At 46.1% G+C, this 22410-nt stretch overlaps 1 protein-coding gene across 1 annotated transcript in view; it reads right to left on the bottom strand.

Moving 5' to 3' along the window:
* Positions 1-18273: 18273 nt before the first annotated feature.
* Nlk (nemo like kinase) overlaps positions 18274-22410 on the bottom strand; it is a 126659-nt gene continuing 122522 nt past the window's right edge. Inside the window, exon 11 of the mRNA XM_032912846.1 lies at positions 18274-20059. Within this exon, the coding sequence (XP_032768737.1) occupies positions 20005-20059 (55 nt within the window). The 3' untranslated portion in view covers positions 18274-20004. The remainder of the gene's footprint in view (positions 20060-22410) is intronic.

Below are 22410 nucleotides of genomic sequence, written 5' to 3'. Positions count from 1 at the left end.
CAAACCAACCAACCAAAGAGACCTTGAGCAGACTGGCAGTTGGATGAACCTGGTTTAGATTTGTAAGATATCATTTGACAAAGGTTAGAGAGCAAAGCGCTTTAAGAGGTCATACAGAATCTTGAGGGTCATGGGAGGAGATGACCAAGAGAATAATGGTCACAGGGAGGAATGGGGTAGCTGTGTCACAGTTAACACTGTGTGTCGTCCACCAGCACCATGAGTCAGGAGCCCAATGGCTGTAGAACAATGAATCAGAAGGTAGGGAAATGGAGGCAGAGTGTAGACAACTGGTCAGGAAGAGGTGGAGAAATAGACCCAAATATGTCCTTCTCTTTCTTTTGTATTTTTTTTTTTTTTTTTTTTTTTTTTTTTTTTTTTTTTCGAGCTGGGGACCAACCCAAGGCCTTTGGTTGCTGGGCAAGCGCTCTACCACTGAGCCAAATCCCCAACCCTGTATTTTTTAAAGATGGTCTCTCACTATGTAACCCTGTCTGGCTTGCAACTAGCTACATAGACCAGGCTAGTCTGAACCTCACAGAGATCCACCCTACCTCTGCCTCCCAAGTGTTGGAATTAAGTCATGGGCACCTTGCTCCAGTGTGCCCATTTCAACGAAGACTACGATGTCTAAATGGGTTTGAAGTTTCTGTCCACAGAGGAGGAAGAAAGGAAGTATACCTAAGGGAAAGCAAAGATTAAGGTTAGGCAGGGTAGTCTGTGTGCCCAACGGTGGCTACCATAGTACCAGGACAGCAGAGTTGGCAGTGCTGAGGTGGATGGCTCTTGACCTGGGGGCCCAGTCTCCTAGGCAGATTCCTCCAGTGTAGGGTCTGCTCAGGGAAAGCATGTTAGATGCATCTGGGAGGGGGGTGGTCAGGAAGATAAAGGTGAGCTGAAGAAGTCGAACAAGTGGTTGAAGTAATAGACTGTGGGACCCAAGGAGGACAGGGATGGATGAGGCCACAGGCACTGGTAACTAGAGAAAGTAGAGAAGTAAATGGCTGAGGCCCTGCTCAGGATGTCAGTGGGCCGGACGTTTAGGAGGCACTGTAGTATTCCTGGTGTCAGGATATTCTGCCTTCAAGGCCTGGCTGCAATGCTCTAGGAGGAGGATCTCTGGAGATGTGGTCAATGCACAGAGAATCCAAGCACCCTGAGGGAACAACAGAGGCAGGTGGGGGAGGGCAGAGCCAGGCCTTAACCTCAGATGTGGCCTTGGGGAGGCAGGTGACCTGGTTTCAAGGAATGTGGGAAAACAAACAGCTGTGGGGAAGTTAAACCCTAGACAAAGCCAGGTGCCAGTTTCTGAGGTAACCGCTCAGGGTGAGGAGGGCAGTGAGCAGGGTGGAGAGAAAACAACAGGGGCAAAGTCTAAGTAGATGACCATTTGAGAACAGAGTTCCACTCTCAGGTGGTTTGCTCAGGACCTCAGGGCCAAAGAATGAGTGTCCAGTGTCTAAAACTTTTTAGAGGTACTCCAAAGTCCCTTCTCTCCTTCCTTCCTTCTTCTTTCCTTCCTTTCTCCTTCCCTTCCTCCTTCCCTCCCTTCCTTCTTCCCTCTCTCCTTTCCTTCCTTTCCTTCCCTTTTTTTTCTTCCTTAGTTTTTCAAGACAGGGTTTCTCTGTGTAGTCTTGGGTGTCCTGGAACTCTGTAGATCAGGCTGGCTCTGTTTGTCCTGCTTGGCCTAGGAAGGGACAGTGTGACATGGTTTTCTGCCCCTGGAACAGAGCCAGAAGAACATAGGCTCCTTGAGTATTGAGAGGTGCTGGGTGTGAGGATTGTTTGTATAAAAAATATACTTTTGGGGTTGGGGATTTAGCTCAGTGGTTAGAGCGCTTGCCTAGGAAGTGCAAGGCCCTGGGTTCGGTCCTCAGCTCCGAAAAAAAAAAAAAAAAAAGAAATTAATATAATAAATATATATATATATATATATATATATATATATATATATACTTTTTACTTCATATTGCTCTTTGGGGAAATTGTTTCCCTGCCAAGGTTATCGGGGAATGTCCTCTCTATCAAGGTTAATGACTCCATGATAATTAGAGACAGCACGAGACACGACCAAAAAAAAAAAAAAAAAAAAAAAAAAAAACAAAAAAACTAATGCTGTGACCTGCAAGTCAACCCTAAGGCTGTGGGAAAGAACTCTGAAAACATGAGCTTAAAAAAAATATAATTTCTCAACTGTGCAAAGTATAAGGACGTGATATGAATTATGTGAGGGGTTTCAGAGACCTAAAAGAACAGAGGCAGCTGTACTATTAGCCAGCTTGTTAGAAAGATTAAAAAGGCAGGCAGATTCCTGAGACCAAGGTCAGCCTGGGACAGAGCAAACTGAAGCCCAAATGTGCTGATCTCAGAGCCGGATCCCAACCAACTAGCTTATTGTCTGTGCTTACAAAGGCAGGCAGATCTCTGAATTCATTTGCAATGTTAAAACAAATGTGTTTGCTGACTTTTCCTAGGGGTCAAGTTTGGCTAAGTTAAAAAAAAATGCTGATTGGTGGGATAATCAAAGGGGAACCTGGGATGGACAATTGAATTGATATATAAATAAAAGACTGGGCTTTGGTTTGTGAGAGCTGAGCTGTCTGGAGATCTTCAGAAGGCCGTATGGAGCAGAACAAAGGCTGTCAGCTTGTACCCCCCCATTGACTTTGAATTGTTCTTTGGCTGCTTTCAAACACCTCTTCTCTCAGGAACCTCTCTCTAAGCTGAGGGTGGTCCTTGGCAGGTGGTGCCAGGAACAGGGACTGAGACAAGGGAAGGTAAATATTTTGGGTAAGTTTGGTTTGGGACAGATTTCACTTAGGGTGTCTTGAACCTCCCAGTGTGAGAGAGAGCTGGGTAAAGGAATAAAGATTTGGTAAATAAGAATGGGTCAAGCAAAAAGCAGAGAAGTATATGTTAAGGTATTTGAAAAAGGTTGTTGGTAAGAAAGATGTCACGATGCAGACAAGACTTTCCTAATAATTCTTGGAGTACATACAGAAAGTTAATCCAAGGTTCCCTGAAAAGGAGGCATTGAGCCATGATACATGGCATAAGGTTGGTAAAAACCTTTGCAAGTGGGTGCAGACACATGAGGGTGAAGAAATCCCTGAGTACACTCTTGTGAAACATGATTAAGCAAACCTTAAAGACGAAACAGTTGATGATCTGCCTCATTCTAGCTCGGCCTCCGTGAAGGTGAAGCCAATTCACTCCCAATTTGATTAGTTTGATGGAAACTACTACGCCTTTGCTAAGGCTGCCACCGTCAGCCCCACCCTGCCTGGGTGAAGGCCTTACAGGCAAATCTTGCTGTTCCTGAAAGTGAAACTGAATGGGAAGACAAGCCACCCCATCCTGGTGTTGCTTTCGATTTGGAAGAGGTGGCAAGTATATTGTGAGACAATTAGGTTATGAAAATACCAATAAAACCTGCAGAGACCTGCTTGGGCTTACAAGGCATTCTGGAAATATTAGAGATTTTGTCCATCTCTGTGCTGACTTTACACAGTCAATGGCCTGTAATGGTGGCAATGTGGTTGCACAAGGGCTTTTCCCTATTCAAAATGGAGGACCTAAGTAAGGCCCTGCTGGCAAGGCACCACCAGGCACCTTTGCCTCTTCTCCTCCGGTGGATGGCACCCCACCTGTTGCCACCAGCCAGGTTGAGGTAACACACAGCCAAGGGGACACACATGCAGAGAAGAGGGAACTGCCAGGCTCAGATAGACATGCAAGGTGGCTGGCTGCAGTGGTGGCAGGTGAGTAAAGCCCCCTTCCCTAGTCAGACAAGAATGACATCTGCAGGACAAGGACCAGCTCTAGAATTATTTTATTATTTAAGAATTAAATAATGGGGCTGGAGAGATGGCTCAGCAGTTAAGAGCACCGACTGCTCTTCCAGAGGTCCTGAGTTCAATTCCCAGCAACCACATGGTGGCTCACAACCATCTGTAATGGGATCTGATGCCCTCTTCTGCTATGTCTGAAGATAGCTACATACACATATACACTCACATACATAAATAAATCTTTAAAAATAAAATATTACTATTTACTTAAGCCAGTTTCTTTCTCACAGGCAAGTCGTTATTTCCTATCCCAGATACATAATTAGCACGGTATCTTCTTCCTCAGCTACCTAAAGCAGACAAAATAAATAAATCTCAACTCTGCCCTCTGCTTCCCTTAATGAAACACGGGTGACTTCCCAGTCAAAGGATTTCTTCCAGGACTAAATTCCTCAAACACCCTTGCCTCTTTCCTAGGTCTATAACAATGGACCACTGATATGCTGCCAATCAAACTCGTTACAGCCTTAACATATGCATTACCCCTCTCCATCATGGTAGTGACTCTTCTACAGGTTTGTTTCCTCCTGGAAAGGAAGATGAGAGAGACCAGTCATCAAAAGTGATACAGAGATCCCCAACAGAGATCTCCAACTCTCCTGACGAAACAGCGGAGGTCCTGGAAGCCATCAGTCATCTCCAGTTGGGTGGCCAGGAGAGACCTACTCCACATTACTAGCTCATGTTTCTCTAACTCTGGTATAGAGGCTTTTGCATAGAGCCACTTTGTCTTTCAAGAGAGTCAAAAGATTTGTAACAGCCCGGATATAGGGGATCACAGCCTCAGTAGGTGTGTGTGATTTCCAGGTTTGCATTATCCACTACTCCTTTGGATGAAGAGATTCACACAGCATATCATATAGATCAGTTATCCAGTCAATAGCACTCCAGGTTAGGCTAATACTCTAGGTGAAGCCGTTCTATTTATGGGAAATCAAATTCAAAATATTAGGGTCAGTGCACTGCCTGTTTCATTGGGTCTGTGTAAGCCCCTTGGGGTGTAACACCTCTGAATGTGCCTGGTCTAAAATTCAGTCTCATTTAAAGGGCACTAGAGCTGTTCTTACTTGGCTTTGGATGTGGATGCTCTACATCATGAGATCATGGATGTGAGTAACTCTAGAGTGGGGTCCACTTCTGTTGAGGAGGAATCTGCAGCTTTTGTGTCTCCAGTGCATGATCTTCAGAAAGCTGTCAGGAGCAGAACAAAGGCTGTCAGCTTGTACCCCACTATTGACTCTGAGTTGTTCTTTGGCTGCTTTCTCTCAGGAACCCTTCCCAAGCTGAAGCTGGTCCTTGGCAGGCCTTGAATTCACAGAGATCTGCCTGCCTCTGCCTCCCGAGTGCTGAAATTAAAGGTGTGCACCACCACCGCCCAGCCAAAGGAATTTCTCCAAACACACACACACACACACACACACACACACACACACACACACACACCACACACACACACACACACAAACACACACACACACACACACACACATAAACACACACAAAAACACACACACACACACACACACACACACACACACACACACACACACACACACACACAACACACACACACCCACACACACACACACACACAACAACAAACAACAACACACACACACACACATACACAACACACACACACACACACACACACACAAACACACACACACACACACACATACACACACACACACACACACACACACACACAAACACACACAAGGCAGGTACCAGAGGAACTTAGGCTATCTGAGGAGTCTATTTGAGGTAAGGCTTGAAAGAAAAGTTGTCCCCTTGCCTTCAGCTCAGGAAGTTCTACGTGTGTGTACAGCCTCCCTCTTTCTCATTTCTAAACCACTCGTGTGAAGGCGAAGTCCTTGGAGGGCCCAAAACTCATTAGCAAACAGACTCAGGGGCTGGAGAGATGGCTCAGTGGTTAAAACCACTGACTGCTCTTCCAGAGGTCCTGAGTTCAATTCCCAGCAATCACATGGTGGCTCACAACCATGTGTAATGGGATCTGATGCCCTCTTCTGGTGAGCCTGAAGACAGTGACAGTGAACTTAGATATAATAAATAAATAAAATCTTAAAAAAAAAAAAAAAAGGAAATGGACTCAGTATTTGTTCGGATCATGAAGTTGACAAGGAAAGAATACCATGCTGTTGCACCTCTAGCCTTGGAATCTTTATAAGGGTGTGAGCGGTGCTTAGTTCAGGCCTCCCCTGCGTTCCTGGGTCAAGACAGTGCCCTTCCTCCTAAGGTTTGTAGTCCCCTCCAGACCAGGGTCAGGGCCCTGGGGGGCCTGGACAGCTGGGGTCACTGTACCCAGTTATATTCAGAAAAGGGCCTGACACACTGGACCTTCCAGCACTTGGAATAGCTCTAAGGAGTGGCAGGGCCGTGTAAATGTATGGAGTGCAGACCATGTAGTCATCCTAACTGTGGCTTCAGAAGTGTGGGGCCCCAGCAGGGATCTACCCAGAGAGCATGGCAGTGTGCAGCCGCAGTGTAACTGCAGTGTACCTACCTGAGTTTGTTATCTGGAGATAAATTTCAAGGCCAAATGCTTCCCGTAGAAGGCCCTGCTATCTAATCTCTCCAGCTGCCGTCTTGTGTACAGTTCCTTTAGTAGATCCGAGGTTCTTTTGTCTTCATTTTTAATTTTTGACATAGGGTCTTTCTATGTAGTCCTGGCTGTCCTCTAGAGAGCTCTGAACTTCACTCTTTAGACCACATTTGCCCCTACCTTACAGACAGCCACCTGCCTCTGCTTCCTGAGTGCTGGGATGAAAGGTGCGGGCTATCACGTTTTTTGTTTGGTTCCTTTTTTTTTTTTTTTTTTAGATTAAAGTTTCTCTCTTCCTCCTTCTCTCTCTCTCTCTCTCTCTCTCTCTCTCTCTCTCTCTCTCTCTCTCTCTCTCTCTGTAGGAAACAGGCATTTGCCAGTACATGCCCACTAAAGTAAAGGAGAATGTTAAATGCCCAGGCGCTACAGCTGCTGCCTGTCCAGTGTGCACGCTGGGAAACGAACTCAGGTCTTCTTCACGGTGCAGTGGTAAGCCCCTCTCCAATCCCAGAACTGAAATTATTAATTTGAGGAATTCATTTCATCTTATGGTGCAAGTGGTCCTAGAGGAGGAGTAGAGGGGAAGAGGGAGAGCGAGGGAGCTAATCTGCAGTCATCACCAGAAGCCGGTGCTCAGTGACTTTCCTGTCTTCCTGGGAAGAGACTGTGCTTAAGGCCTTTTGTAAATTATTTGAATATCACGACTTTGCATTAAAAAAATGAAACAAAGCAACAAAAGCCCAGCTCACACACTGTGTGAAACCAGTGTATTCAAGGGTTGTGATAAACCCACACTGTACAGTGATGTCACCCCTTCCCAGTGTCACTAGCACGGGACTTACAAATACAGCTTTTGCTTTCTGAAAACCTGGGTCAGTGCATGGCCCAGTGACTGGACTTACAGAGGCAAACGAGAAGGAGCAAACGGGGCTCACAGCCTTGTAGCTGGCGAAATCACACGCAATGCTTCTGTATACTAAATGTATCAGGAATAGAGATTCCTGAACAAAAGTATTTGCAGGCCGAGCATGGTGGTCCATGTCTAATCACAACTCTGGAGCGGCAGAGGCAGGAGGATCAGGGATACAAAGGCATACATTTAGCTACATGGCAGGTTCAAGACCATTCTGAACTACGTGAAACTCTCGCTTTAAAAAAAAGGGGGGTGGGGCAGGATTAATTTGTGAGATTAATTTGTGAGATCTCATCGGTATTCCTGATGGCGGAAGGGAATTCTGGCATCAGACGTGCCCGAGGAGGAGGGTGTCGAGGCTCTGGTGAGGTTGGCTGCTTTGTTCGTTGACAGGAGCTGCACAGAAGTTCTCTTTGCTCACCATTTAACCCACACCGCCCTCCTGTGTGTTTTAAGGCTTAGTTGATGGTCACCTTTGCTTTGCCTCTCTTTGATGGCGCTGCCACCTGTGACCGTCTGTGATACTCTGGCTCTGAGAGCTTGTCCCCTTCCACGTTGAACATGTTCCTGGGCATAATTTCACTGGACCTTAAGTTCCTTAAAACCAGGCTGTGTCTCAGTCCCTCCTCTGCCACTTGCAGACTGTCCCTTAGTGTCACTGAGAAGGAACGCAGGTGTAAGATTAGATTTGATTCACGAGCTTCTGGTGCTTTGGGAAATAGTGAGATCTGGAAACTACTGTGGTCACACAAACAGACAGATTCATACTTCAGAATGAAACCAATGCTAGGGTCCTGTCAGTGCTGGGGCATTTGGCTCCGGGGAAGCAGGGAGACTTAGAACCATTTTTGGAACTGCATGGTTTTGCCAGGCTCGTGGTCCTGGACTGCCTTGAGGAACTGGTGTGTGTATGGGCAGATGGGCAGGGCAGGGGCACTGAACGACAACACCATTCTGTTCTTGGCTCTCCTGGAATTAGGTTTTGAAAGTTGCATTAGCCAGGGCCTGGTGGTGCATACTTTTAATCCCAGTCCCAGAAGCCCCAGCGCTGGGGATGCAGATGAGGCCTCTGACCCATCAAACAAGCACTTCACCATTGAGCACCCCTCTCTAAGGCAGCTCCCCGGTCCCTGTTTTTTGAAGCTGGGTCCCACTGTGTAGCTCTGGCTGCCCTGGAACACAGTATGTAGACCAGGCTGGCCTTGAACTCACGGGGATCCTGCTGCTCTGAATGCTTGGGTTAAAGATGTGTTAACAAACTTAGTTTCCAGCATTAGGTGTTTTCTTTCTTTTTCAGGGCTGTGGAGGGTTTGAGACAGGGTTTCAATGTGTAGCCCTGGCTGTCCTGGAACTTGCTCTGTAGACTAGCTTGGCCCTGAACTCACAGAGATCCATCTGCCCCTTCCTCTCTGGTGCTGGTTTTGAGGTGTGTGCTACCACCACCTGCTAGGTTTTTTCAAGGCACGTGCTTTTCAAGCGGTGGAGGTAAACTTAGGGACCTTCACAACCAATCTGCCCTACGCCCTCCCTACTTCGCGTCCCCCCTTTCTATAGCTCACTGGCTCTCATTTGTGCTGTGTGCACGTGTGTTTGTGCATCCATACCTCCCGGGAGTCACTCATAGAAACCTGGCTTTCATTCTTCCAGAAGGCCACCAGCTGTCAATGGCTCCTCAGCGAGGGATGGGGCCTCGAGTCACTTCCCGCTCCATGCTGACTTGATCACGTACGGCAACCACAGCTTCTGTGAGTTCGAGAGTTCAGAAGTCTTGTCATACCCGGAAGATAGAGTCTCTCTGGTCTACCTCAACCCCTGGCTCTTACAGTATTTCTAGCCATCTTTCCTCACAGACCTTTCCTGGTCTCTGAGCTTAAAGGTGATGTGGGGGGTGGGGGTAGTGGAGAGGGAAGCTTCATTGGGGAGGGCAATGGGAGGGTAGTGCAGAGGAGGGGGTTGGGAGAGAGGGATAACTAGCACTAAGGATGTTTGAAAAAGCTATATGGAGGCCTAATATTTTATAAGCTTCTTAAATATGCAAACATATATATTAAACTACTTGGGAGGCAAAGGCAGTGTCATGGTTTGAATACACGGCTCAGGGAGTGGCACTATGTGGAGGTGTGGCCCTGTTGGAGTAGGCTGTCATTGTGGGCGTGGGCTTAAGACCCTCACCCTATCTGCCTGGCAGTCAGTCTTTCACTTTCAGCCTTCAGATGAAGATGTAGAACCCTCAGCTCCTCCTGCACCATGCCTGCCTGGATGCTGCCATGCTCCCACCTTGATGATAGTGGACTGAACCTCTGAACCTGTAAGTCAGTCCCAATTAAATGTCTTTTATAAGACTTGGCTTGGTCATGGTGTCTGTTCAGAGCAGTAAAACCCTAAGATAGGTAGGCACATCTGTGAGACCAATCTGGTCTACTTAGTGAATTACAGGCCAACTAGGGCTACAAAGTGAGATTCTGTCTCAAAAAAATAAAAGAACAACAAAATCACACACATACATTCATCAAAGAGTTTAATGGGAGTTCACACAGGGGCTAGCCATAGGTTGCCAAATAAAAAGCTAGGTGTGGGATGCCTTTCCTTGAGGTACACCTTCAGAGGTGTCCTAAGACCTCCCCCAGACAATCTAGCTATTGCCACTGTTCTTGGTAGCCTATGAGGACTTGGTGGTAGGACTATTGCTGAAGACACCACACCCGTTGGCCACAGGCTATGGAGAAGTCAGGCTGGCACTGACCAGGATGCATCCTTCTTACTGGCTAGCTGTCACATTACCAGGAGGTGATAGGCAGGCTGCATGGGAGGGACAGTAGGACATCATTAACACTCTCACCCAGCTGTGAGCCCTGTAAGCTGCAATGATGACCAGTGTGGCAAGATATGTCAATGGATATAAGAATGTCATGTATACCCTGGAATAACCAGCCACTTTCCAATCAGATTTAAGGGCCATTCCACAGGAAGAGACAAATGCCGATTACTGTAAATTTATCTAAGAAATATGGTTGGGGAGCTCGGGGGCCTTAAGGGTGAATCTAGTATTATTCTGCTAAACAGACACAGCATCACACTGTCTTCTTATTGTATTTCTACCCACAGATCCATGTGGCTCTCAGACCTCATCAGAGAGCATGTGCAGTGGGTACTGGAGATCCTCAGGATTCTGTGTGCACTGTCACACCCAGCTTTTATATACTTGCTTTGTGTGTGCATGTGTGGAGGCCAATGCTTTCTCCCACCCTGTGGACCCCAGTGCCTACCAAGCCACACCACTGTCTCCACTGACTCCTGTAAACATTCAGAATAGAAGCCGTTCAGGCTTTGCTGGCCAGCCTCTATCTAAGTGACTCTTCTGCCCTGTGTGAATGCAGCCACAGACTGGCCAATGAGTAAATATGGCCAAATTCTAATTAAGCTTGATGAAAACAGAGGTCAACTTCACTTATGGTGGCCATGTGCTCTTCAGGGACAAACCCAGGTGGCCATTAGGTAAGGGAAAAGAGAGCACAGAGGTGTCACAACCTAGTTTTAAGGCCTTGGCCAAGAATTGGCAACATACCACCCAGCCCCATTCCCTCAGAGTGCATTTAGATAATTTAGTGAGATAATGCCCTCAGTTTGCCACTAGGGGGCGTGCAAGTCCCGACTAGATGCATAGTTGCAGCCCTAGAGCTCCCGGTGCAGGTGGTTTCCCAGGCAGAAATCTTGGTGACTCTCACCATGTCTGAATTTGTTAGAGTCTTAGGAAAAGGTGTACAAAACGAATGACATTAGCAAATTATTTCCCAACTAGGAGCCAACAACGTGGCAAAGACTAGCAATAGATATCACTGAATGTCATTTGCTAAAAAGGAAGACGTGATCTCAAACCTTTTTCTGTATGTGGGTTTGGCACCCAGGTCTGTAATCCTAATGCTTGGGAGGTGGAGGAGGGAAGATCACCAGTTCAAGGACAGATTCCATTACACAGCAAGTTCGAATCCAGCCTGGACGCATGGGGACTTTGCCTTTAGTAAACAAAACTTCTGGCCCTCCTGCTCCTGCTCTTTGCTTTTCTCTTCTCTGCTCTTGTGCCCTCTTCCCCTTGGTCCCTTCTCTTCCCGTTCCCCTCCACACCCTTCCCTCCTCCTTTACTTCTCTTCTACTCTTCTCTCATTAAACCTTTCCACGTGGGAAAAAAAAAAAAAAAAGAAAACAAACTTCTCCAGTTTGTCAGTTACTATAAGGGAAGAAGAGGTGGGGTTCTGGTAGAGTTCAGGTAACCATGCAATGCTGATCACATAATCATACAACTTATCCTCTCAAATAAGACAAGTGTTTGTGCCTCCTGATGGGATGGAACAGGAGCAGACCACGCGTACAAAAAATCATCATACACCCCCCACATGCACACACGCACAGATGTGGAATTTATTCCTGAACATGACTTAGAGGGTTTTTGAGAGCACAAACAATGAAGCCTTCAGGAGTGGAGGAATTGCCACTTATCCAGGGGACAACTGGGAATATATTTCATTCTATGGCCTTCAGCTACTATGTCTTTAAATTCATCTGCATTAAACTTGGGGAAGCCCCACTTCTCTGAGATCTGGAGCTTCTAGTCAGGCCAAGGAACTTGAGCTGGGCTACATGCAGGGTTTCAACCACATGTTCCTTAGTCTGAAGTTTGGTGTGGATGTACATGAGGTGGCCACTGTCCCCTGGGGCTTCCCAAAGGCACCCCTGTCGGGCCCAGACTGGGGACAACACTGAGTTCAGACCTGAATAGCCACCAGGAAATTGTCTCTAAGGCCTCTTGGGGTAACCCATGTAGGGAACAGGCTGTGAATAGCCCCAAAGGAGGCTGTTATTTGTAGCCAGGATACACAAGGCTGACAGTTTTTCCAAAGTTCAACAGGTATCTACACCCAAGGAAACAAACTGATTACATAAACCTGTCTTTTATCATGACAGCTGGCTCTGCCTGCTCAACTCCTTCCTTCTGCTTATTTTAAGATTGATTTATTCACTTTTGCATGGATATGGGCGCTCTGTTTGCACGCATGTCTGCACACCAGAAGGCGGCACCGGATCCCACTGGACTAGATACAGATGGTTGTAGCTGTCATGTGGGTGCTGGGGATCGAATTAAGGACCTGCAAAAGAGCGGCCAGTGCTCTTAATGGCTGGGCCGTCTCACTAGCCCTACCCTCTGCCTTTTCTACTAGCATTAAAAAGAAAACCAGTCCAAGCAAAAGACTCCTGATCCTGAACCTGAGGAAACAGCTCGCAGTGAAATGTGGAGGATAACTGGAGAATCTGAATAGATAATAAGGTACCGAGGTGATATTTCATTTGTTAAATTTCTTAAAATCTTGGAATAATTTACAGGCTGGAGAGAGAGCTCAACAGGTTAAGTACTTGCATGCAACCCTGGTGACCTCGTTCAGTCCCTGGACGCCATTCTTCCCACCAGATGGGAGCTAGGATGATGAAAAAAAAAAAAAAAAAAAAAAAAAAAAAAAAAAAGGCTCAGGAATAGAGACAGACAGCAAATATAACAGGGGCTAGGGGTGGTAGTTTATACCATTACTCACAGCACTCAGGAGGGCAGCAGAGGCAGGTGGATTGCTCTGAGTTCCAGGCCAAACTGGTCTACACAGTGAGATCCTGCCTCAGACAAACAACTGAAGGGGAAAAGGTGGGGCTGGAGAGATGGCTCAGTGGTTAAGAGCACTAACTGCTCTTGCAGAGGACCTGGCTTCCATTTCCAGCACCGTATCAGCTCACAACTGTTTGTAACTCTAGCTTTGAGGAACGAGGAATTCAACGTCCTCCTTCAACCTCTGCAGGCGCCAGGCAGGAAAGTGCTGCACGGGCACTGCATGCAGACAAAACGCCCATCGCATTTATGGCTGGGGGAAGGCTGGAGAGGTGGCTAGATGCTTGAACTCTTGCCTAACACTTGGGAAGCCCTGAATGGAATCCTTAACACCGTGTGTGTGGGGTGGGGTGGGGTGGGGAAATGTCTATGCTCACACTAACTGCCATCAGCTCAGTCTCCTGTACCGGCTTCTCGAGCACAATGACAGGCAACACTCCCCTCCCCTGCCTCCCAACTCATGAAAAAGAATGTTCTTTTTAGAGTAGGCATTGTATTTTTTTTAAAAAAGACAAAGTCTCATTACACAGACTGTACTTTTTTTTTTTTTTTCTTCCCCTTCGGAGCTGGGGACCGAACCCAGGGCCTTGTGCTTGCTAGGCAAGCGCTCTACCACTGAGCTAAATCCCCAACCCCCAGACTGTACATTTTTATTCCTCCTTTTATTTACTAAAGATTTTGTTTTGCGTTTTGGGGGCAAGGTCTTCTAGCCCACCCTGGTCTTGAACTCATACCATAGTGAGTTCACTTAGTGTCAAGTCTGGTTCAGTCACCTCATCGCCTACCAGAATTTCTTTCTACTTTAAACCTGAGCAATCCTTCTTTATATGGACATACTCTAGCTTACTCCTTGATGGACATGAGGGTTTCCAGCTGTCCGTCATTGGAGGTGATGCTATGAACACTGGTGTGCAGGTCAGAGCCACGGTTTTTTTTAAAAGGATCTATTACTTCTGTTATGTGTAGTTTGTGTGTGTGTGTGTGTGTGTGTGTGTGTGTGTGTGTGTGTGTGTGTGAGGGGTGGATGTATGTGCACGTGTGTGGGTACCCTTGGAGGTTAGAGGTGTTGGATCCCTTTTGAGCTGGGCTACCGGTAGTTGTGAGTTGAGTGATGCGGTCAGGTCCTCTTCCAGAGCAGTCCTGAGTCTTAACCAGAGGCATCTCTCTAGCCCTAATTCTTACAATGGTAAACCCAGAGCTGAGCCCTATGCTTACTTTGTTTCTGGAGGAACCGACTGCTTCTCAAACTGCCACGCCATTTACATTCCCGTCAGCCATCCCCAGGGCTTCCAACTTCTCCATATCCTTGCCAACACTGGTGCAACATTTTTTTGACATGTTTTAATCTTTTACTTTAAATATATTTCGCTCGAACTTTTAGGCTACAGATGCAGGTTATTTATAATTATGGAAAACGTACACCATATAAACTGTAAGATCTTCATTGGCCAAGCAGGCGATCAAAACAGATTTTCCTTCTGTTGGAGAAAGTCAGACTTCATTTTATGTTCACACACACACACACACAGTCTTCAGGGCTGTGTCTTAACTGAAATGCTGGGGTAAGCACAGGGAAGTTGGAGGAGGATGAGGAACACAAGGCCAGTCTGGGACCCATGAGGCTGTTATAAAAAGATAAATAGGTTCAGAGGAGAGGGTGCTGGAGAGATGGCTCAGCTGGTAAGAGCACTCCCACTCCCACGGGAGAGCCAGGTTTGGATCCCAGCATCAATAGGGTGGCTCACGATCATCTGCAATTTCAGTTCCAGGGGCATCTAATGCCTTCTTCTGACCTCTGTGGGGGAACCAGACAGTGCACAAGCATACAGGTAGAACACTCATATACATAAAATAAACCTATCTTTGAAATAAGATAAAATGGGGCTGGAGAGATGGCTCAGTGGTTAAGAACACTGACTGCTCTTCCAGAGGTCCTGAGTTCAAATCCCAGCAACCACATTGTGGCTCACAACCACCTGTAATGGGATCTGATGCCCCCTTCTGGTGTGTCTGAAGACAGCTGCAGTGTACTTACATATAATAAATAAATAAATCTTAAAAAAAGAAAAAAAAAGATAAAATAAGGATCAGGGAGACGGCTTAATGGGTAAAGGCATCTGTCAGAGTTTAATGTTCAGGACTCACACAGGAGAGGGAGGTAACAAATTCTTGCAGGTGACCCTCTGACCTCCACATGTGTGCCCACACATTAAAACCAGTTAAACAAAAAAAGCCGCAGGCCAGGTGTGGTGGTGCACGCCTTTTATTCCAGCATTTGAGAGACAGAGGCAGGCGGTGTGAGTTGGAGGTCAGTCTGGCCTACACAGTGAGTTCCAGGTTAGCCAGGGCCATATAATAAGACCCAGTCTTGAAATACTCAGAAGATCAGTGTGCTGCTGTAACTTATCCTACCTTCCTTTCAGCCATTTTACTGTCCTACGCAGTCTGCTCGATAAGTTTCCACCACTTTCCTTGTTCACTCTTTTTTTTTTTATTTCCCCTAGTGTTTCTCTGTGTAGCTCTGGCTGTGCTGGTACTTGCTCTGTAGACCGGACTGGCCTCAAACTAAAGCGATGTACCTGCCCCTGCCTCACAAGTGCTGGGATTAAAGGTGTGCGCCACCACCCCTGGCTTGCTTCTCGTTCTTGTCTATGTTGCCGGGCATCTAACCTACGGCCTTGTACCCGCTAACGAGCATTCTATCGGGGCACATGGACAGGCTTCCTCTGTACCCACTCTGCCTCAGCTTCCTGCCTGCTGGTGTTAACATAGCCACTTGTTTTTCTAATTTCTTTCTAGCGCTGGGGACTGAAGCTATGGCTTTGTGCTATTAGGCAAATACTACCAATAATACTAATTCAGACCCTTGTAAAAAATTTTTTTAAAAATTCGACATGTGGTGACTTCAAACTCATTATGTAGCCCAAGCAGGACTCGAATAAGCAATCCTCATGAAGTCGTTAGAATTAGAGACCCGCAGCACGATGCTTAGCAGCTTTAAGGTTAAATAATCCCACGATGGGTAGTGTTGTCATGTGACAGGCTGTAAAATCATCTAGAAACAACTTCACTCTGCAGGGACTGTCAGGATATGTCGGCCTCTGGGCAGGCCTGTGTGACCACTGATTAGGCTAAGCCTCTGAAAGACTGAAAGTGGGCGACACCGCTCCCTGGGCTTGAGTGCTGGCCTGTATAAAAGGGAGGAAGCTGAGCACAGCATTCACAGCTCCCCGAGTCCGGCTCCTGCTGCTCTGACTGCCCTGCCACTCTGAACCGTGGTGGTGGACGTAAATCCTTTCTCCCTAGAGTTGACTTTTGTCAGGGGATTTTTTTTTTTTAAATCATAACAGGAAAAGAAATTGACATCCCTCTTCAGAACTGCTTTTAGTGAAGCCTAGTTAATGTTAAAGATTTTTGCTCAATTTGTTTGCCTTAGTTTCAACTTTTATGCAATCTATCTTTTAATGTTATTTTTTATATCATATGGGGGGCGGGTGCCATGGCGGCCCTGGGCCTGGAGCCACAAGGCTCAGGCTGTTAGAAGTGTTCTTAACCACTAAGTCTTCTCTCCAGCACCGGAAACCCCGGCGCCCAAGACAGGGTATCTCTGTGTAACCCTGGCTGTCCTAGAATTTCCTCTGTAGACCAGGCTGGCCTCTAACTCAGATCCACCTGTCTCTGCCTCCTTAAGTGCTAGAATCAAAGGCATATGCTCACCACCACCCAGCTAGCATCCCCCTTTTTTATAAATTTAAAATTTTATTTTTATTTAATGCATATGGCTGTTTTGCCTGCACTTTGTGTGAGTGCCTAGTGGCCTTGGAAGCCGCAAGAGGGCACTGGGTCCTCTGGAACTGGAGTCATAGATGGTTGTGAGCTGTCATGTGGGTGCTAGGAACCAAACTTAGGTCCTCTTCAACAGCAAGTGCTTCTGATCTTCCTGGTGAGCAGGAGGTGCTCTTAACCACTAAACCATTTCTAGCCCCTGATGTTTTTAGTATAAAAGTAACATTTTGAGTGATATACTACAAAAAAGAAAAAATTCCAAAAGAGAGGTCATCACCAGAATCTTACACTGCCAGTACTGCAGCTGATTACAGTGCTAACTCATCTGCCCATACTCACTCCTCTCGAAGCCTTAGCAATTCCCAACTACGTTAGACAAACACCCAAAGCACAACTCCCTTGGATCAATAAGCAAGTCCCAGTAAAAAGAAATTGACGTGCTCTTTCTACTTATCTGCGAAGAACTTTAGTTTCAAAGTTAAGTGTGCACTTTAAAGTGACCTTGTGTAGCTGGGCATGGCGGCTCAGGGCAAGTCTGGTCTAAGTGGTGAATTTCCAGTGGGCCAGAGTTAAAACAGAGAGGGCTGATCTCAAACCAAAACAAAATACCAAACCAGCGACAAAACACAAACAGCCAACTTTCCCATATCTGGAGGAGATAAACCCACTTGTTTGGTGTGAGTCAGGCCTGGCTGCCCAAGTCTTTAATCCAAGCTACTGGGGAAGCAGAGACATAGGTGCTAAATTCAAGGCTACGCTAGGAACACGACCGAATCTCAAAATGGATGAGGATGCACTTCTGTCCTATGGAGCTTGCCTAAGAGGCCCTAGGTTCGAGCCTCATTAGCACACTGCAAGAGAGATGCAAATGCCACTTGCAGATTCAAGAGTGAATGAATAGCAGCATGGCTGGAGTATGGCTACTTGGCAGTTTCTAGTGCACAAAATCCTGGGTTCCACCCCCAGCACTGAACTTGGGAAGCAAAGACAAGAGGATCAGAGGTTCAGAGTAATCCTTGGCTATGCGTTGAGTTCAAGGCCAGCAATGGCAAAAGGAACAATATTATCCTGTCCAGGCTCAGAACTCAGGCAGTGTGGTTTCCAGTCTGAATTCCACTGCAACAAGGCCCTGACTTCCTCCTCAGCTGAAGCAACGAGGGCTTCTCGGGTCAGGGAGCAGAAAGAGGGAGGGAGGGTCACATGACTTAACTAGTTTCAGCCACAGCACCCACTTTACTTAATTCGTTTGAATCCAATACATTAGGGCACGGTCCCGCGTGAGGACAGGATGCCCACTTGTCCGTATTTAGATCAACTGCCTTTGATGCTGTTTATCTGGGCCTCTGGCACATTCTTGGCCATCTTAACTTCCTGGGAAGAATTAAAAACAAGTCATTTCCTCAAAGATGAGAGTGGAAATATCAGCATGTGCCTCCAGACTGCAAAGTCAGGACAGCGGCTGGACCAGAGCAAGCAATGGGAGGGGTGGAAATAAGACATCGACGGATCGTTTTCCAATGTCACGTTTAATGTTCTCATCACTGTACTTCAAATCTACATTGTACAAAGTGACCAGAAAGTGTGCCACGGTAACTGACCAACCTCTGAGATTGTACCTTTCATACCAGTGTCTTCTCGGGCTCTTTTGATACTAAACACGTTTCTCACTCGAGTGAATTGAAATGCTTCGGTTGGGAAGATTCTCAGGAGCCTCATAAAAAAACAACAACAACAACAACAACAAAGATATTGCACCATCTTTGTTTAGTAATTCAATGTTTGTTTCTTTCACAGCAAATAATTACTTCATTGAAGTTAAAACTTCCAAATATAACTTAATAGTCTTCAAATTCAGCTCAGATCACTCAAGATGAAAATACTCTGCTAAATACAGATAACTTACAATAACTTTAACAGTTAATTGTCCGTAACACACACCAACCTTTTTCCTAGACCATTTTTAAGACGATCCGTTAGTCCTCCTCGTACAGGTGAAAAACGCTCTTCAATTTTCTTGTCTTTTTATTTTTAATATAAAAGTTGGAAGGGACATTCAAGTTTCAAGTCTCCACATTGAACTTAAAAAAAAAAAAGTCATCATCAGCGTGTGGAGGTAACAAGCCGAGCTGTGTAACTCCAGGAGGTAGAGGCCTTCGATTGGTGCTCCTATTTACATATGCACAGAGTTCAGTGTTCCAGCAGGAAAAAGAATTTGTCAAAAAGTAATAAGTTATTTACTACTGTGACATTTCAAGACTCCCACAGCTGTGCCTAAGGACACAAACACATTTGACATGATTCCCTATGTGCCTTTGTGGCTGTAATTTTTTTTAACTTCTTTTTGTCTTTTATTTCTTATTTTTCACTGTCCAGTGCAGGAAAAGTCTCACAGAATTTCACAGACCTAGAATGTGCAAGCCAGTTATACAGCAGTGCTGGGATTCTTCTGAAATTAGCCCAGAAATGAATTATTTACACAGGAAAGATGCATGCTTGGGTCTTTTTTTTTTTATGTAAGAAAGAGCAGAAAAACTTCTAATAAAAATAGATTAAATATATATATATATATATATTTATACCGGGTAAGGGAAACAGAGGGTTAGTCTCTCCTAGTCACATACTCATTCTCTCTACGCACAGCATTGGAGGTGAGACAGCACACGTCACCAGCATGACTCTAATGAGAAGCCAGTTACAAGGCCTGATCATTAGGTGGCCCCTCCCCTCCCATCCCCCAGGCGCAGCCACAATCAGCTCACGTGGCTCCATGATTGGTCACTGGCAAACTTTCTAGATTCTTTAGTTTTAGAAAACCCTTAATCTTTAGGAATGGCTCAAATATCAAAATGTATGACTGTCCTCTGTGTGAGTGTATACATGTGAACAATCTTACTTCATTAAAAAATATTAATAATAAAATAAAAACATAAACCCCAAATGCCCAAATTTGGTTCAATTTTCGTTTGTTCTGAGGTGAGCCACAACAGCTGCACTGAATTCTTTAACCATGTGCAACTCTGGGTAAAATAGTTTTTTTCTTCTAAAAGCACAACCACTTTACAAGATTAAAAGTCTAGTAACATTTCTAAATATTATTCATATCATACAAGTAGTGGTTGTTAATTTAAAACTTCATTAGTAAAATTACAGTACAAGCATGATTAACCCTCCAGAATTGCAAACCCCAGACTCCAGTGAAAGCTACATTACATCTTCAGTAGTACAGTGCCTTCCACAGTCACTCCCACACCAGAGGAGACGGTGGCATCTCAGACGGCTGAGCGACGGTGGAACTGGAAGAAAAGGGAGACCTGGGAATCAGTGGTGCCCACAGGGCAACAGGGTGCTCCATAACCGCCTGGTAACCCTCCCTCTGGAGGGCCTGTGCAGAGCATTTCTGTGTTTTTGTTTCTACACTGAGCTGGTCACAAACCGTTCACTTAGGGATCTGTTATCCAGAATGAGGCAGTGTCAGTGGATTACACAGGATGGGAGAGGGCCATGTTATCTAGTGGGAGTAGAGAGGATCCTGCGGCCTACCTCAGAGTGATATGGAAAATAACTGAGATAATATATGCACAGTGCCTTCCATGGAGCCTATTCATGATGCAAACCGAATGGCAGCTATTATAAATAATGTTACTCATATTCAATCAGGAAAACGCCCTAAGGAAATGGCCTCTCAATTAGTGTGGGTGAGCGGGGACCTAGTGAGCATTACTGGTGCAGTATGGGCCAGGGGCCAGTATGTGTTATCATGGTCTGGTATTGTTCGACCCCAAATCTAGGGTTGCTAAATAGAAAGGGATGGCAATCACTTTCCTCCCAGGGCCTGGGAGGACAATGGCTAGCACCAGGAAGGTGCTAGAACACCTCATCATCTGGATCACTGGGTGATCTGGGAAAACATTAAACAAAGTGATTTAAAACAGAAAAGTCAAAATGCAAGTTAATGACATCTTCCTACATGGGAAGAAAACGGAAGAAATGGAAGATAACTGATCTTACTAATCTCATAGACGGTTTGGTCCAACAACAGCTTCAATACAAGGAAGGCCCTATCTACGTCACTGTGGGAAAAGGAAGAGTGGGGAGGTGGGGAAGAAGGGAGACAGATGAGGGGTCGGGGTGTTCTTCGACAAGAAAATGGAGCCAGATGTGCTTGTGGTTCTTTGCTGCCCAGCTTCATGTTCACATCTGCCAACACAGGGTGCAGGAGGGTGCGCCAGGCAACAGCTTCCTTCCTGCTTCTGGCCCACCTTTGTCCAATTAGTTCCTCTGCAGCCCGGCATGCCTTTCTGATGGGCCAGTTCTACCTACCTCTTTGGCACACCTCCTGCAACCCCATGCTGTGTGGCTCCTGAGGATACAGGCACTCTCCAAAAAGGCCCCTGGGGAGGGGACCTCTGAATTCACTTTCTGGATTTTTTTTTTCTCTATTGGTCCACAAAGGGTTATGCATTGGTCCAGCTGTTACTTTAAGACCCCTCCCCTACAATCCACTTTTTTGCTCTTAGAAGTTAGACATCTTCTCTTGATTGGCTATCCCTATTATTAAAATCTCCCAACACTGTTGAAGTGGTTTCTGTCTCCCCACTGGACTCAGTTGGGAGAAGAGAGAGAGAGAGGAGAGAGAGAGAGAGAGAGAGAGAGAGAATGAATATGAATAAAGATTGCTAGAATCCAGAGTAGAGTCACAGTCCCTTGGCTGCTCCTCCCACCCATCTAGCCTTGTTCGCTCAGAGGGCCGAGGCAGGAAGATGACAAGGAGAGCAGCCTGGGCTGCAAGGCGAGACCCTGTTTTAAAGAAACAAACCAACCATGCAAACGTACAGCAAAGAGGAGTCAGATAGGAGTCTGGGCCTGGATCACGGTGCTCAGGACACGGAGGCCTGAGGATCTCAAGACCAAGGCTAGTTGGGGTTTACCCCGTGTAAACTCAGATCAAGCTGACCATAAATAAGTGAGTAAACAATAAAAAAGTCAGGCCCACTCCCAGTGTTCTGGGCTGTGTTATCAAGATGGTGACCCCACGGGGTTGGGGACTTAGCTCAGTGGTAGAGCGCTTGCCTAGGAAGTGCAAGGCCCTGGGTTTGGTCCCCAACACAAAAAAAAAAAAACAAAAAAAAAAAAAAAAAAAAAAAAAAAAAAAAAAAAAAAGATGGTGACCGCACACATGCAATGGAGCAGCACCTGGGAAAAACATGGTTGCTAACCTCACCACGGGAGCTGGCCCCAGACACCGACAGCATCGACTTCCTACTCAGCACTTTGGTTTGTTTGTTTGGTTTTTGAGATGAGGTCTCATGCAACGTGGGATTAAACTCACTATGTAGCCCAGGCTGGCCTTGCACGCCCTTCTTGCTTCTACTTTTTTTTTTTTAAAAAAAGATATATTTATTTCATGTATGTGAGTACCATGTAGCTAGCTATCTTAAGACACATCAGAAGAGGGCATCGGACCCCTTTACAGGTGATTGTGAGCCACCATGTGGTTGCTGGGAATTGAACTCAGGACCTCTGGAAGAGCAGTCAGAGCTCTTAACCGCTGAGCCATCTCTCCAGCCCTACTTCCACTTCTTAAATGCTAGGATGACAGCCCTGTGATACCATGCCCAGCTTCTGTTGAACTTTAAAAGTCTGA

Source organism: Rattus rattus, chromosome 9 (assembly GCF_011064425.1).
Source record: "Rattus rattus isolate New Zealand chromosome 9, Rrattus_CSIRO_v1, whole genome shotgun sequence".
Classification (NCBI taxonomy): domain Eukaryota; kingdom Metazoa; phylum Chordata; class Mammalia; order Rodentia; family Muridae; genus Rattus; species Rattus rattus.
Note: the sequence above shows the minus strand (reverse complement) of the source record. Positions and strands in the feature narration are given on the sequence as shown.